Source organism: Nematolebias whitei, chromosome 12, assembly GCF_014905685.2.
Source record: "Nematolebias whitei isolate Nwh7 chromosome 12, NemWhi1, whole genome shotgun sequence".
NCBI classification, from domain to species: Eukaryota; Metazoa; Chordata; class Actinopteri; order Cyprinodontiformes; family Rivulidae; genus Nematolebias; species Nematolebias whitei.
The window spans coordinates 40712234-40727570 of NC_056509.1; the positions used below are offsets into that span (position 1 = coordinate 40712234).

Genomic DNA, 15337 nt, shown 5'->3' on the forward strand with positions numbered 1-15337 from the left:
GGATGAGCGGCACGATCGGCATGGAATTTTTACTTAAAATTAATTATTTTAAATTATTTAGCACTAGTGTGCAGCCCAAGCTGCAGGAGAAGCTTCCTCCTGCAGCTTGTCATGTCTCCGCTCTGCAGCGGAGAAGTGGGCGTGGCCAAGAGCTCTGGCAGGTGGCAGAGAGCAGCGGAGATGGAGAGCTGAAATCATGACATTCTGTGCTCTTTTAGAGCGTTTAGAGTTTAGAAACATTGTTTAGAATATTGCAAGAGTGTGGGAAGAGTTTAAAATGCCTAAAATAAACTACTACTTATACTACTATTCTTACTTCACGGTTTTTCACTTCAGTGTATGAATCCGCCACATAAACGAGGGACTACTGTACGCTAAACACTCATAATGTAAAATATTACATTATATTAAACAGCAGCCCAAACATGAGTCTGTAGTGAGCAGATGGGAAGGAATAGGCCTGTCGTAATAAACAATAAATCAATTAATCGCATGATGAATGAAAATTATCGACCTCATTTTCATGCATCGGCTTTATCGTTTCTTCATGTCTCTCTTTCTACTGAAGACACTGGATGACAAAAAGCTCAACTCTGGTGTTCTTCACTGACCCCTCCTTTTCTCTTTTCTTTTTAAAAGCTGTTTTAACTGTCCAAAATCACATTTTTGGATTGTTAAAAGCAGCTAACCTGCAAAGCTAAGCTATGAGCTAAGCCAATAGGCTGACCTCGAGAATAAACCTCCATCTTGTCGAAGCTCCAAAATTCTGTGTGTGAAAATTAAAAAGTTATGCTAAAGAGCTCAAATCACCGAGCATCTGATATGTCACCATGTCATGTGAAGGGCACTCCCTTCCATTTTTCTTAAAGACATGCTGCTCAACTATCCATCCTTTGGTTCAAACAGTCTTATACTGCCATCTGGTGGTCAAAAAAGGTACTACACTCCAAACAAAGCAACATTTCTTCGAAAATTTGACAATTAATTATTGTTAAATTTCAAACAATATTATCATTTATCGCAATAATTTCGGAGACAATTAATCGCCAGCATGGATCAGCACATAATCAGCATGTGGATCACGCGAGTATAATATTAAAGGTGACAATCGTTGAAAAATCGCAACAGAGCGAGTCCGCAAAAGTCAAACCGCAAAGTTGCGAGGGCCTACTGTATAACATGTGACCTTGATTTGTGATCTTGACCTTGGAGCTGGGGCAATGAAAGTTTCTGGGACACTCTGGACAGCGATGATGCGTATATGTATAACGTTTTGTTAAACTATCTAAAGCGGAACAGAAGTTATGGGCGGGACAAGAGAAAGTTTTGGATTTAACATACGAATGGATGTACGGACAGACGGAAATGGTATTTTAAGCACTTTTCTAAAAGCAGCTTAACACAAACGTGAGTTTCTCTTTATCTATAGCTGAAGATCATAAAAACCAAAATCTCACCTCTGACGATAAGTCCGGCGAAGTTGGACACCCCCGATCCGCGCTCTGATTGGGTGACGCAGCGATACAAATCTTGATCTTGGTTGCTGACTTCTTTGAGGTGGAAGGAGGCGGCAAACCGTCTGTGGTTGATGTTTTTGGTCTGAGCCACTGGAATATCCTCCCCGTTTCTTCTCTGAAAAAAAAAAAAGAGAGACCGTGCTGCAGTAATTTGCCTGCCTTGGTCAAGGGCATAAGTCGACCCTAGCACCACCATGCACGCACATGCACACACACGTATACACAAGTACATAAACTCTCGTCCCCGTCTGCCACACTGACAGAAGGTTTGAAGGTCATCACTACAATAGAGCCTTAATGAAATCAGCAGCTATTAAACTCTTAATCATGTTAGCTGCTAGATGTATGGCCTGCAGCCACTCTTTGTATGTGCGTGTGTGTGTGTGTGTGGGGGGGGGGGGGGGGGGGTGTAAAACACTTTATAATCGTACATACCAGTCCTCAGAATGTCACGCTGAGTAACTGATTTATATCTGTATGACACACTTTTGTTATATATGTACATACACATACGTATATATATATATATATATATATATATATATATTTTATTACAAACTTCAAATATTAATCAACATTAAAATGAGTTTATGGCAGATTTAATGAAAGACTATAAATCTATGGATGTTGAAACGGCCGTCTGTGCAAACAGAAAGCAGCATATTAAATAGTCAAATAGTAATAAAAATGCATAATCTTTTAACGGTAAACAACGTTCAGCCACTCGATTTAATTTGACGCTCTATTACTGTTTATGCATCTGTTCCTATCTATATGAATAAAAATGAGATTTTTCCTCTGGAGATAAATGAATTTAATTGCTGCTGAGTTTTTTATTATAAAGACAAAACTTCAAATGTTATGCTGTGGTTAAAATAATGTTAGATATTGCTAAATGCAAACAAGATAATGCGTTTACACTTGTAAGTTGAGTTTTTTCATTATGTGACATTTATCAATGGAATATAAAAAAATAATCAAAAATGATTTTTATTTTCATTAAAAAAAAAAACAACATATAAAATCACAACCAGCCCTAATGTTAAATAAATGTATAACTCTTTGAACTAGAGTGTTCATAACAACAGTAATATTATCACGTTTTAAAGCACAGTGCAGACATTACTCCTTGGAACAGATCATAAGTGCAGCTTGTGTTGCTGCTCCAGTAAATGTTAATCGTTTACATGTGTGCGTGACTATGATCGTACCTGTAACCAGAGTTTATTGTTGGAGGTGTCCCGTCCCGTGGCGATACACTGAAATGTGGCATTTTGTCCAGCATTCACCTCCACGTCCCCGAGACGCAGGAAATGAGGCGACTTATCTGCAGGAAACAAGGCCAAACAAAATAAATATATATATACACACACACATATATATATATATAATATACAAATCAGATTTGTTTATGTTGGAAAATGCTTTTTGTTTCAACTGGTGAAAGTGCAAGTGTGATACCAAACAGTTATTACAAACACCTGTAGGTTTCATGACTCTGCCATGATGAGGATTTTTTTAGCATAAATTTTAGCCAGAAAAAAAATCTAAATTTTGAATTTTCACATGAAGTAACATCAACATATGTACAGATTATTGTGTGAATGCTTATGACTTTTGGTACTGGTGCAACTTTGGCTTTTAATATTTAGCCTTTTATGCCCTTTTTTTCTCATAGAAAATTAATTGAGCTCATTTTAAATCTTTAGGTCTGTTTACAACCTTTTACTGCTCCTTTCACATTTTATTCTGCTTCAGCTTCCTTGTGCAATTTTAAAAAAAAATCAGCTAATTTCAGTTATTTTTTTCAGCTGTTAGGTGCTCCTTTGAGATTCATTCTGCTAACTACATTTTTGTGCTTCTTTAACTGCTTTCTGCTAATTTCAGCTTATACTCCTTTCAGCAAGTTTCAGCTTTTTCTGCCATTTCAGCAGCTATTTAGCTGTTTTTATGCTAATTTTAATATTTTCAGCGAATTCCACATTTTTTGCACTTGAAACTTTTTCCAGCTTAATACAGCAAAAATGTGCTCGCTCCACTTATTTCTGGTCATTTAAGCTTATTTCTGCTTTTTCTTTTTGCCACTTTTCAGCTGATTTTTTTTTTCCTCTGGTTTTTATTTTATTTATTTTTTTTTAAGATTATTTTCACTTTTTATGCTCAATTCTGCTTCTTTAAGCCTAATTGGGCAGACGTGTTCTTTCTACTTTATTCTGCTAATTTAAGCTTGTTCTACATTTTCAGCTAGTTTGTAGCATATTTTTGCTAATTTCGGCTGATTTCATATAAATTTAGTTTCCATGGCAATTTCTGCTCCTTTCAGCCTAAATAACTTGTTTTTGCTCCTTTCAGCTTTTTCTGCTCTTTCAGCTACTACGTAGCTCTTTTGATGCCAATTTTTGCTTTTTCAGCTAATTCCACATTTTTGAGTTAATGTCAGTTCTTTCCACTTCCTTCTGGTAGTTTAAGCTTTCAGCTACTTTTCAGCTATTTTTGTTAATATCAGGGGGAATTTTTTTTAGGTAATTCCCTAATTTTTGTGCTAATTTCTGCTTATTTAAACCAAATTCAGCAAATGTGTTCTTTCTTTTGCTGATTTAGGTTTGTCCTTCCATTTCAAATGCATTTCAGATTTTTTTTATTGCTAATTTCAGCTGTTTTTCAGCAAGTTCTTGTTCAATAAGCATTCCCACTGCATTTTCACAGGAAATGCAATGTCTCTAGTTTAAATAGCTTCCAGTTTCTACCATCCTGTGAGATGAATGCACTGTTTATACCAAGAAGATGCATTTTAGTGATGACATTTTTATTCTGGTGGTGTGATTGCAATCATAGATGGCAGCTTCAACGGTGAATGAAAACACACACACACACTTACCCATGTATTCATGCAAATGTGCACACACACACACACCTGTGTCCAGACATGCAGCTGTGAGAATGAATGCTTCCACTGTGGAGACGAAGTACGAATTCCTTTTCAAATACTTGCTCCTTCCATTCGGGAGTCCTGCAGCCTTTTAGGGACCGAGGATTTTTTTTGTTTGTTTGTTTATTTATAGTTGTGTGGTTTTGGAATGTGGTTCATGTCAACAAACTGGCAGAAAATAATCCCTTGTGAACACTATGACATCACAAATTTTAAAGGGGAATAATGCAAAAATAGCTAATTTCCACGTCTTTTAAATCACTAAAATTCACGTAGAAACAGAATAGTTTGAAAAGGCGTCTCTTGCGATCCGACACACGACCAAACAAAGTTGTACCATCGTACTTTCTAAGGCGAAGACCCTTCAGGAACATGCCTGTGGCCTCAGATTAACAGCCCTTTCTGTTAACAGTAGCAGATTGTCGTCATAACTCCTTTTCGCCTCTAGCAGTGAGGAAACACTCAAGTGAGGAGAGGAGAAGACCTACGACGTTGTCAGAATTTCAAATGGATCGGAGCCCTCGTCTCTTTCCTGTCAGCGCAGAGACAAGACAGTGACTGTTCACCGTGTGCGTGTGTGCGTGTGTGTGTGTGTGTGTGTGTGTGTGTGTGTGTGCTCCTGGGTTAAACGAAGAGAGAAAATGCTGAGTGGTCACAATCTTCTCATTCCATGATTGCCTTAATACTGTCTCATTTCCCGCTTCACTCTCTCCTGTTCCCCTCTTTCTCTCCGTTTTCCCTCCTCACAATCTCTCTCCACTTTTATTTCTCTCTTTTTCCCCCTCCATCACTTGTCTTTCTTCTTTCCCTTCATCCGTCCTCTCCTGTGTCACCTTCCCACTTATCTACCCATTCAGCTGCAACAGAAACCATCCCAGGTACAGTCTAATTAGTGGCCAAAGCCATCAGCCTCTATTCAGCGAACTAGGACTAATTGCTGGCATAATGATGACTCACCACATGGGTAGCTGAGCACCTGAATGTCATCTATGGCGATGAAGCCAGCTTTGCTGTCCGAAACCACAGCTTCAAAAATAACCTGGAAAATAAACGAGAGAAGGTTCAGCACTCATCATCATCATCAATGTTCAATATATAAACATATACAATAAAAATAATTACCATACAAATTTATGAAAACATAAATCTGATTGTTCAAATGCTTTGTGTATAATATTTTGAGCAAATTAAAGCAAATATGGCCATCGACTGTAAATAAATTCATTTTAATTAACAAATTCAATGTGTGAGTTGTGTTGTTTTCATCACTTGCTTATTTTTTGCGTCATAAAACAAGAACAAATACAACTGACGTGCAATCATAGAAGAAAACAGAAGCTACATAATCTACATGCACACTTCTGGTAACCAAAAATGAAAGGTGGCATTTTTGTTTTGTTTTGTTTAGATGCTGGTTAAGTTTGAAGTCAAGGTTATTGCATCAAAGCAAATCTGGATCAATTTTCTGGAACACTGCAAAGAAAAGGAATTCAGTTGCAATAACAGGATTAAAGCAAACAAACTAAGTTAAGTGGTTTCCAATAAGGCTAGTATAAATAACAACAATGCTCATGGTTTTAATTCTGTTGATGTAGTTTTAACCTAAAGTGTCACCAAAGGTCAAAGGAAAGGTTTACAAGACAGTGGTGAGACCAGCTGTGTTGTATGGTCTGGAGACAGAGACATGGACAAAAAGACAAGAGACAGAACTGGAAGTGGTGGAAATGAAGATGTTGAGGTTCTCCTTAGGAGTGACATGGATGGATTAAGATTAGGAATAAGATCATCAGAGGTACAGCACAGGTTGAACAACTGGGAGATAAAATTAAGAGAGGACACACTGAGATGGTTTGGACATGTCCAGAGGAGGGACAGTGGGTATACTGGTAGAAGGTTGTTGGAAATTATTTCTTGATGTTTTGGCGAGTCAAGACGGTTCTTCTCGTCCTCAGCGTTCCATTGCATTGTTGACCTTGTGCCGATTTGCATTTGACAAATAAACCAAACCTGAACATGAAATGCAGCTGCCAGGAAAAAGACAAAGAGGAGATATATGGATGCTGGTGGAGAGGACATGGAGGTAGTTGGAGACAGGACAGGATGCAGAGGACAGAGTGAGATGGAAGGAGGACGACTCGCTGTGGAGACCCCTGAAGAGGGAAAAGCTGGAAGAAGAAGAAGGGAGAAAAATGAAGAAGAAAGAACAAGAACAACAAGAACAAAAACAAGAAGGAAGTGGAGAAGAAGAAGGAGGAGAGGAAAAGGAAGGAAAAAAACCTCCACTTTGTGGATTTCAACTTCCCTAGAACAACGATCAGTCGGTGAAGTTAGTCTATGTGCTGGCTAAAACTGGAAACATCTGGTGAGTCACATCATGCCATGTCAGAAGTGATTTTCAAAACTTCCTCTAATGCACATCACATCTTCTGAAAAGCAGACGAACACCACCTCAAGCAAGCACAGAACCCGCTTCTTCTTTCCTTTCATTCCACTTCGAACAACTTTCAACGTTTGGTTCTTTTCTTTCAGCTTGAGCGTGGCAGCTCTGACCACGTAAAGATGAACGTTACCGTTTACTGGACACACTGTGGCTGAGGCTGTAGGAACATCTAGTCACCTACAACTGAACTGGATCTATTGAACGAGGGTTTTTGTCTTAATTATCAGAAAATTGGGCTCAAATGTGAATGGATTAAATGATAGAACTGAACTGTAGCTTTTTATTTTTTTATTATTTTAGCAGAATAAAATACGTTCTTATATTTAATATTTTTAAATATGTAAATAAAATCTTATGCTGTGCTTCTGACATCAGATGTTTCTAAATGTTGACTAAAAACTTTGCAAAGTACAGTACTCAATACATGAAAACTATTTGCCATGTTCATTTCACAACACAAATCTATTTGGTTTGTTCTCATCCAGGGTTTGCTCCAACAATACCAAACTTTAAAATTAAATTTATACATACAGTAATATTTATAGCAAGCTATAAACAACAACAAAATGAACAGTAGAAGAGTCCGATCTCAAAAACTATAGTAGTCCAACAGAGATCTGGGAAACCGGTCCTCTTGATCACCTCAAGTTGCGCTCTAAGAAATCATAATGCTGGTGCTCATTCTGACTTTAACAACGTCGAGCTGCACGACATGATGCTCTGAGAAAACACAAGACCCCTGAATGACGACTTTGGTTGTCAAGAAGGTCAACAAAGATGTTGCTGAGCAATTTAACTTTTCAGCCAACGAAGAATTCATCGATGATAGGAACTCAAAAACAACTGGTCTATTGACGACAATGGCCAAGTCCATCATTGACAGTATATATGATAAGTTTAAAAAAAAAAAGAGTAAAGTAACATAGTACCGTACTTGCCGCCGTACACGTCACATCGCCGTATAAGTCGCATCAGTTCAAATATGTGTAACAAAGTGGAAAAAATATAAATACATCGCTTTGCCGTATAAGTTGCATCTATTATGCGTCACCGCTGCTGTGGGAGTGTGCGTGGGAGGACTTTAACAAGAATTTAACAAGAGTAACACTTTAAAACAATTATTTGTTTGCTCGAAATTATAGTAAAGGTGTGTCTCAGTTTAACTTTTCCTTAATAAATGGACTATATTGGTCAAATCAGCTGCATTTCAAAAGCCGATTTGCAGCTGCTGGAGCGCGTCGAGAGACGGCTCGCTTTACATTTCTTCAAAATTTAACAAGATAACCACCTAAAAACAATTATTTGTTTGCTCGACATTATAGTAAAGGTGCGTCTCAGTTGAACTTTTCCTTCATAAATGCACTTTAATGGTCAAATCAGCTGCATTTCACCTGGGCGGCACGGCGAAATGCAGCTGATTTGACGTTTGCTCCAGGAGTTCCGGAGCGAGAAGAAGGTGGCTTTGTATGGCAAGCAAAGAGTCTCGTTAATAGACACTTTTACCTATTAATGAGACACTTTGCTTGCAATATTAGTTGAGGGCCCTCTAGTGGCTGAAAATGGTAGTGTTCAATATTTTCTATGTCGGAATGAATGAAATCGTCAAATCTCAGCAAAATTGGTTTATAAATATTGGGGGGGGGACAAATGCTTCACTTCGCTGTATAAGTCACAGGCATGCTAATTTATGCAAAAAACTGCGAATTATACAGCAAAAAATATGGTAGTCTATATATAGACACACATAATTCTTAGTAAGAATTTGATCATCTTAGAGACAACCAGCATAAATAACGTTTATATATGAAATTGTCAAAGTTGCTGCATGTGGCCTAACACCCACCAGGAAAACATCTCAGCATGCCCTGATATTTTGGTGAAAGGTGACGGTGCAAGAGAAGTGAGCGTTTATCCTTGTTTTGATTCAACGTGGGAAATAAAATGCGGCGTTTTCTACTCCTGCTCAGCTTTGACAGGCTGATTACAGAGCCCGATGACTTTTCTGATCAAATGCTCGGCTGATGGGCTGCTTCCCATTACAGCGGATAGTCAGCACGTATGGGACTCGAGAAAAACAAAATGTGAAATTTAACTACAAGAGCAGGAGCAGCGACTGGTGTTTCAGTTCCTCTCCAGTCCGTTAGCTATTCGAACAAGCTGATCATCTTCCAAACGACTCTTTTTTCGCATTTTCCTCCTTGTGGAACGGCCGTCCATCTACATTCATTTTTTATTATCAATATCAATTTTTCATCATCCCCTCACTGTAATTTATTTTATCCATTTATTTTTTTTGTCTCGCTTGCCATCTGTCCTCTGACACAGTTTGCAAGGAGCAAAGAACTGAACGGGGAAAAAAGACGAAGGGGGAGAGGATGGGAGGTAGCCATCAACATCAGAGGTAGAGGGAGGGCAAAGGGGTGAGCCGTTGTTTTCATTCATCACCTGCAAAAGAAATCTGATGTGAACTGTTTATCCATAGCTCATCATCTCCTGCTTGTTACACTCCTCTCTCAATCTTCCTCCCATCCCAATCTATCTTCTCGCCTTGCAATCATCTTTAATTCGTGGCCCACTGCGAAAAGCAGCAGAAAGACATCGGCTAAATTTTATTACCTTTATATTTGTTAGTCTGACGGTCGGCTCACCTGTCCACCCGTCTCTCCACTGAGCTTTGTTATTAATGTAAAATCAAAAATCTGTGAAATAAATTACACCATTTCGTGTTGAAACTCTCGTCAGCTGCCATCACACAAAACCTCACCGCTAAACAGAAACTTTCAAAATAAAGTCTCTGCTTTAGATTTATTTATGTATTATTTGCAATAAAACTTTAAAAGCATTATGACGGGAGATGGAAATAAAGTTTGGGAATTGTGCAGAGAGCAAGCAGTACACCATCAGTACGTCTTATGACTTCATTTTGAGATTTTATTTTTGTAAATTTTCAATATAGCTACATTGTATAGAAGTTTTTTTAGCCGCATATTTAATAATAAAGAGAGCTGTAGATGAGCCGACTCGAACTAAGGTCTAAAAGCTACTGGTGTTTTAATTTTCATGCACAATAACTCCAGTAGGCCTTCATTTTTAAAGCACTTCTAGTCAACTAAAGTCATCAGATACATCCCGTATGTTCTGGTGTTTAAGTCGCATCAGTCAAAAAAAAGCATCATGAATCATTTTGGCGTCTAAGTCACATTTATTATGCATCGCTGGTAATTGTGAAAAGCCTAGAGGGCTCTCTTGCGCCTCTAGTGGCTGTAAATGGTAACGTTTACTCTGGTTCATGGCAATATGAATTAACATTTAAAGCGTCAGTCAAAAATTTGCATTATGAATATGGAAAAAAACGTATATAAGTCGTTGCGGCGTTTAAGTTGCAGGACTGGCAACTATGCAAAAAACCTGCAAGATATATGCCGGAAAATACGGTACTTTAATTCATCCTCTCATGTCCCCATGGGTGTTAATTAATTCATTTTTGTCCTGTGTGAGGGCTCGACCTGTATGCTGGCCCTTCACTGTAGGAGTCCCAGCAGAAACCACAAGAGTCACTTTCTGTGGGGACTCTGATGAATCCTACCTTCCATCTTTGACTTTACTCGACACAGATTGATTGGTGATGATAATTCCTGCCTCTTGGATGCAAATCATCACATGTATCATTATAACAAACTGTGCATCATAATGTCACCTACAAGACTATTCCATATTTGCCTTGAATGGATTGAATAGTGGTCACCTCTGATCAAACTGGTGTCAAAGGTTTGCAGATTGACTGATCTCGTCGTCGTGAAGCAAGATTATTGGTATGAGATGTTTACAAGTTCACACCCAGGTAAAAGCCACGCTGAAGCGCTGAAGGCAAAGGACTGACATGTCATCGCTCTGAAGTCGGGCTCAGAGAAAACACACATCTTTTCATCCAGCTGCATACATCACTTTGATGTATGCATGTACGGGCATGGAGTCAAGAATGTTTAAAGCTGCAGGGAGGGAATCCCCCCCCCCCCAACATGTCTTATGGCCTGTGTTTATATGCATAAACTATATTAACTAATGCCAAAGTCAAGCAAAAATAACAAAAATATTCCAGTGGAATACACAAATATAGAACTTAAAGACAAAGCATTTTTGCAACTGACACTAAAATGTATTTGTCGATTGCCTAACAAATACTTTCACTCAATTTTTTTATTTTATTTATTGCTATTATATTTATTGTAATGCCTAACACAGTTGCTCGAGCATGGACGCAGTGTGTATAAGTACACAATTTCTCATTTGGATCATTCATGCAGCTGAAAAAAGCCTAATATGTTCAATAGATCCTTGTATGCCGTTTTTTAATAGTTTATATTTTTGGGTGTAACTGGGACCTTGAGTACACATTTTTATTCCACCTCATGTACCACATGTGATGCGAATGACGATAAAAAACCATGAACCTTGAATACGTCGCTACATTTGATGCAGGTCAGGATCCTTTTTTTTTTCAATTATTTTATTTTATTACAAATTATGCTGACAAAGCTGCTTTGAAGAGAAACTATAAGTGTGTATGTTAATGCATCATGTTATTCATATATACAGTAGTATTGTCACAGTATGCCGATCCAGTCAGTGAGAAGACTTCTTCCCACTGTACACAGCTTTTTTGGAGAAACACACACAAAAAAACAGTAAATGTAAATGTATAATGTATTAAAGTTTTCCCAAATCTTGTTTAACCCTTGAGACATAGTTAAAATTACTATACACGTCCCAAAATGGTCCTTCTAATTGAAGTGTAAATAACATGTTTTGACTTTCACTACATTAGGTCTTTTCAGCAACTCCATATTTTCCACCATACCCGTCACACCGCCCTAGAAGTTGCATCAGTCCAAATATATCTACCAGTAAGAAAGTGGGAAAAAATATGTCGCTTGGCCGTACGTCTCATCTTATATGCGTCACCGCTGACAACCCGGAAATGTGGGCCGGTGTTAAGCCAAAAATCGATTGGTTGTCAAATGGCGGCCGCGGGAGAGTGCACGGGAGGACTTTAACGAGACTTAGCAAGATTAACACTTAAAAAGAATTATTTGTTTGCTGAAAATTATAGCAAAGGTGTGTCTCAGTTGAACTTTTGCTTAATAAATGCACTTTGATGGTCAAATCAACTGCATTTTCAAAAGCCGATGCGCAGAAGCATAAACACGTAGAGGGACGAGTCGCTTGGAAATTTAACAAGATAAGCACCTAAAACAATTATTTGTTTGCTCGACATTACAGCAAAGGTTTGTCTCAGTTGAACTTTTACTTAATAAATGCAGTTTAATGGTCAAATTAGCTGAATTTTGCCGGGGCGGCGCAGCAAAATGAAGCAGACGACGGTGTCCGACTATGACAAGCTGACTGTGTCATTAATAGACACTTTACTTATTATATGATACAATGGCATGTCATACTACTCGACTGCCATCTAGCGGCTGAAAATGGTAGTGTTCAATATTTTCAGTCGGAATGAATGAAAACGGTCATATCTCAGCCAAAAATTGGTTTATAAATATGGGGAAAATCCATAAATATGTCGCTTCGGCGTATTAGTCACAGGGCATGTAAATTATGCAAAAAAATATATATTGTGACTTATAGGGCAAAAAATACGGTATACAATATTTAATGCTGTTTTTATTTTTTTTAATTTTTTTTAAATTTAAAATTAAAACAACAATGATTGGGAAAATCATGAGTGGGAAAAACAAAAATTATGCTTTTTATTTATTTATTTTTTCCTTCCAAAAAATAAGAAGCAAGTGGAATAATTGGCATGAGGTTATTACTACAGAGGCCAATAAGTGATAAAAATATCAATTTTGATGCATGTTATTTTTTGGACTATGAGACATTTTTATATCAACTTTCACTAAATATCTTTAGTACCCAGAATGGTCTCGCTCAGGACAGTGTTGCTTGTCAACAACTCCAGACCTAGACATGTTTTTTATTTACATTTATATTTCAAATATGAAACAAAAGTCCATATGCTGCTCAGACTCGTATATAAACTTACATGTTAATAACTTTGCAGGCTCTTGAGTGAAAAAGTTTTCACTCGTACAGAAGAAACAAAGACAACATTCATAATTACAAGCCTCCTTCAGAAGTTCTGTGTATGCGTGTGTTCATCTGTGAATATACTTTATGACTGCATGTGAAAAGTCTTCCCCTGGAGAAACCCGTCTCATTACAAGTCGAGCTAAAGTGCTAACACAGAGACATGTTCAAACATGACAAAATAGCTTCATAACCTCAAATCCAATAATCTGCCTCGCAGCCTGAAAAAGCTACATGTGCCTCAGCGAACCAGGACGATTGTGTTCAATTAAAACATGTTGACACGAGTTTAAAGCTGGCGAGCTCCTCCCAGGGTTGCGGGGGGGTGTCCAGATGGGCCATTTGGAGGAAGCTTTCACACTTAGCCTTACAGTTGGTCCCTAGGCTGTGTGTGTGTTAGCATGATCTGTGTTTATGCCTGCAAGAACATTTAGCGGCGGGGTGGCTATCTGAAAACATGCACACATCTGTCAACACCAGCCAACAAACACACACACAAATCATGACTGACACGAATAAAGAAAGAACAAAAGACACACAAGTTGAGCATAATGCAACCTTCTATGTAGGCCCTGCAATGTTTTCTCCTTTGTGAATCTCATTAGGTTCGGGTCTGGTAGGACAGGCGTTCATTAGAAGCACATAAATAAGACAAAATGCCTTAAAGACAATGTCAGATATGTCACTGCCAAATGTGGCGACACGCATGCACTTACAAACACACACCCTAGCCTAATCGTCACCTCCTGAGCCTCAGTCAACACAAATAAATCAACAGTCTGCCTCACAGCATGTGTGTGTTGGTTTCTGTGTGCGATGAGTGTGTTCACATTGACACAACTGGAAAAGAGTAACAATTTTAGCGTGTAGCTGTTAATAAAGGATTTACCTGATATTCATTAGGCCAAAAAGTGGAGACGGCAAGTTCAGCTTTTAGCCAGTCTTTACCTGAACAAAAAGAAAAGACGAGACAAAATAAAAATCTGCATAATAATGTCAAATAAAATCACAAAGGTCAGATAATCTGAATGAAATGAAGGAAAGAGAGAGGCTTTACCAGTGTAGGATGTCACATTCCATATAGGGTTTGCCAGAGGACCCTTGTTTACCTGGAACAAACATAACCCAAGACGTTATGAAAAGTCTACACTGCTGCAATAACTGTTTCATATTTATTTACAATAATGTGTACTGAACCAAATAATAAGAGCTTAGGTCAAAAAAAGAGTGTGAGTGAAGTTTGACGTTTTGTCTCTGTTAATAAAAATGTGACCATGACCAACAACTTAAATAAACATTAAGATGCGTCTTTTAGATTTATTTAAAAGAAAATGTCACATTTCTTAGGCTTAAAAACCAAAACTGTGATGCTAAAAAAGTATTTTTATTTCTCCAAGTAGTTTCATAAAATTAAAATAAAAACTGTAGTATCAATGAGTTGTTAACTTATGACTCTCTCAGTTATAGATATACTATGTGTACATATTCATGTATTTTAGAATGTTTTTATTGGGTTAGCAAAGCTTTCTAAAAGATTTATGGCATGTTTTACTTGTTTTGTTTTGTATGTATGAGCCAGATGTCAAAAACAAGTCTCCATTTCATGGAATGTTATGGACAATAAAGTTACTGGTATATTGACTGATTGATATTCTATATTTTCATTAATGTCCAATACATTGGCATAACTTAAAGTGAAAACTCTCCTGGGAAATAAACTATGCCAAATAGTTTTTATATAGACATTTTGATTATGATTATGGTTTTTGGTAATCTTACAAAAACTATTGGTAGAGAAATATTCAATGTGCCATGTTGCATGTTAGCTATAATACTTGTGGTTTCAAACAAAAGGCCACGTTTTCCCGTCAGTTTTGTTTATAGAAAAAAAACATGTTCTGTTCTGTTTTGACTTAATTGGCAAGACTCTGGTTTTCATTGCAACAAACAAAAAGCTTAAACTCTTTCAGAACAAAGCATCACTGTTTCCACAAAGCAACCTCAGAGCATCTAACGTGTCACACAAAGAAAAAATAAGGTTTACTTTGTCTTTTTCCTACGGCTGGACGAATCCAGATTTATAACTAGAGAAACTGCATTTCCTGCGAAAATGCAGTGTGAATGCTTATTGCAGAAAAACTTGCTAAAAAACAGCTGAAAATATCTAAAAAAAAAAAAAAAAAACTAAAAAAAAAAAACTTGCTGAAATGTAGGAACGAATCTAAGATAGTAGAGGAATGCAGAAAGAACACACAATTGCTTAATTAGGTTTAAATAAGCAGAAATTTTCACAAAAAAATAGAAAATTAGCAAGAAAAAAATGCTGAAAACAGCAAATAATAGCTG

General features: G+C 37.5%; 1 protein-coding gene across 1 annotated transcript in view; it reads right to left on the bottom strand.

Annotated features, from left to right (window-relative positions):
• ptprk (protein tyrosine phosphatase receptor type K) overlaps positions 1 to 15337 on the bottom strand; it is a 141462-nt gene that overhangs the window by 60603 nt on the left and 65522 nt on the right. Inside the window, exons 4-8 of the mRNA XM_037685914.1 lie at positions 14049 to 14100; positions 13881 to 13939; positions 5404 to 5485; positions 2729 to 2844; positions 1458 to 1632 (exon numbers count right to left, since the gene is read on the bottom strand). Of these exons, the coding sequence (XP_037541842.1) occupies positions 1458 to 1632; positions 2729 to 2844; positions 5404 to 5485; positions 13881 to 13939; positions 14049 to 14100 (484 nt within the window). The remainder of the gene's footprint in view (positions 1 to 1457; positions 1633 to 2728; positions 2845 to 5403; positions 5486 to 13880; positions 13940 to 14048; positions 14101 to 15337) is intronic.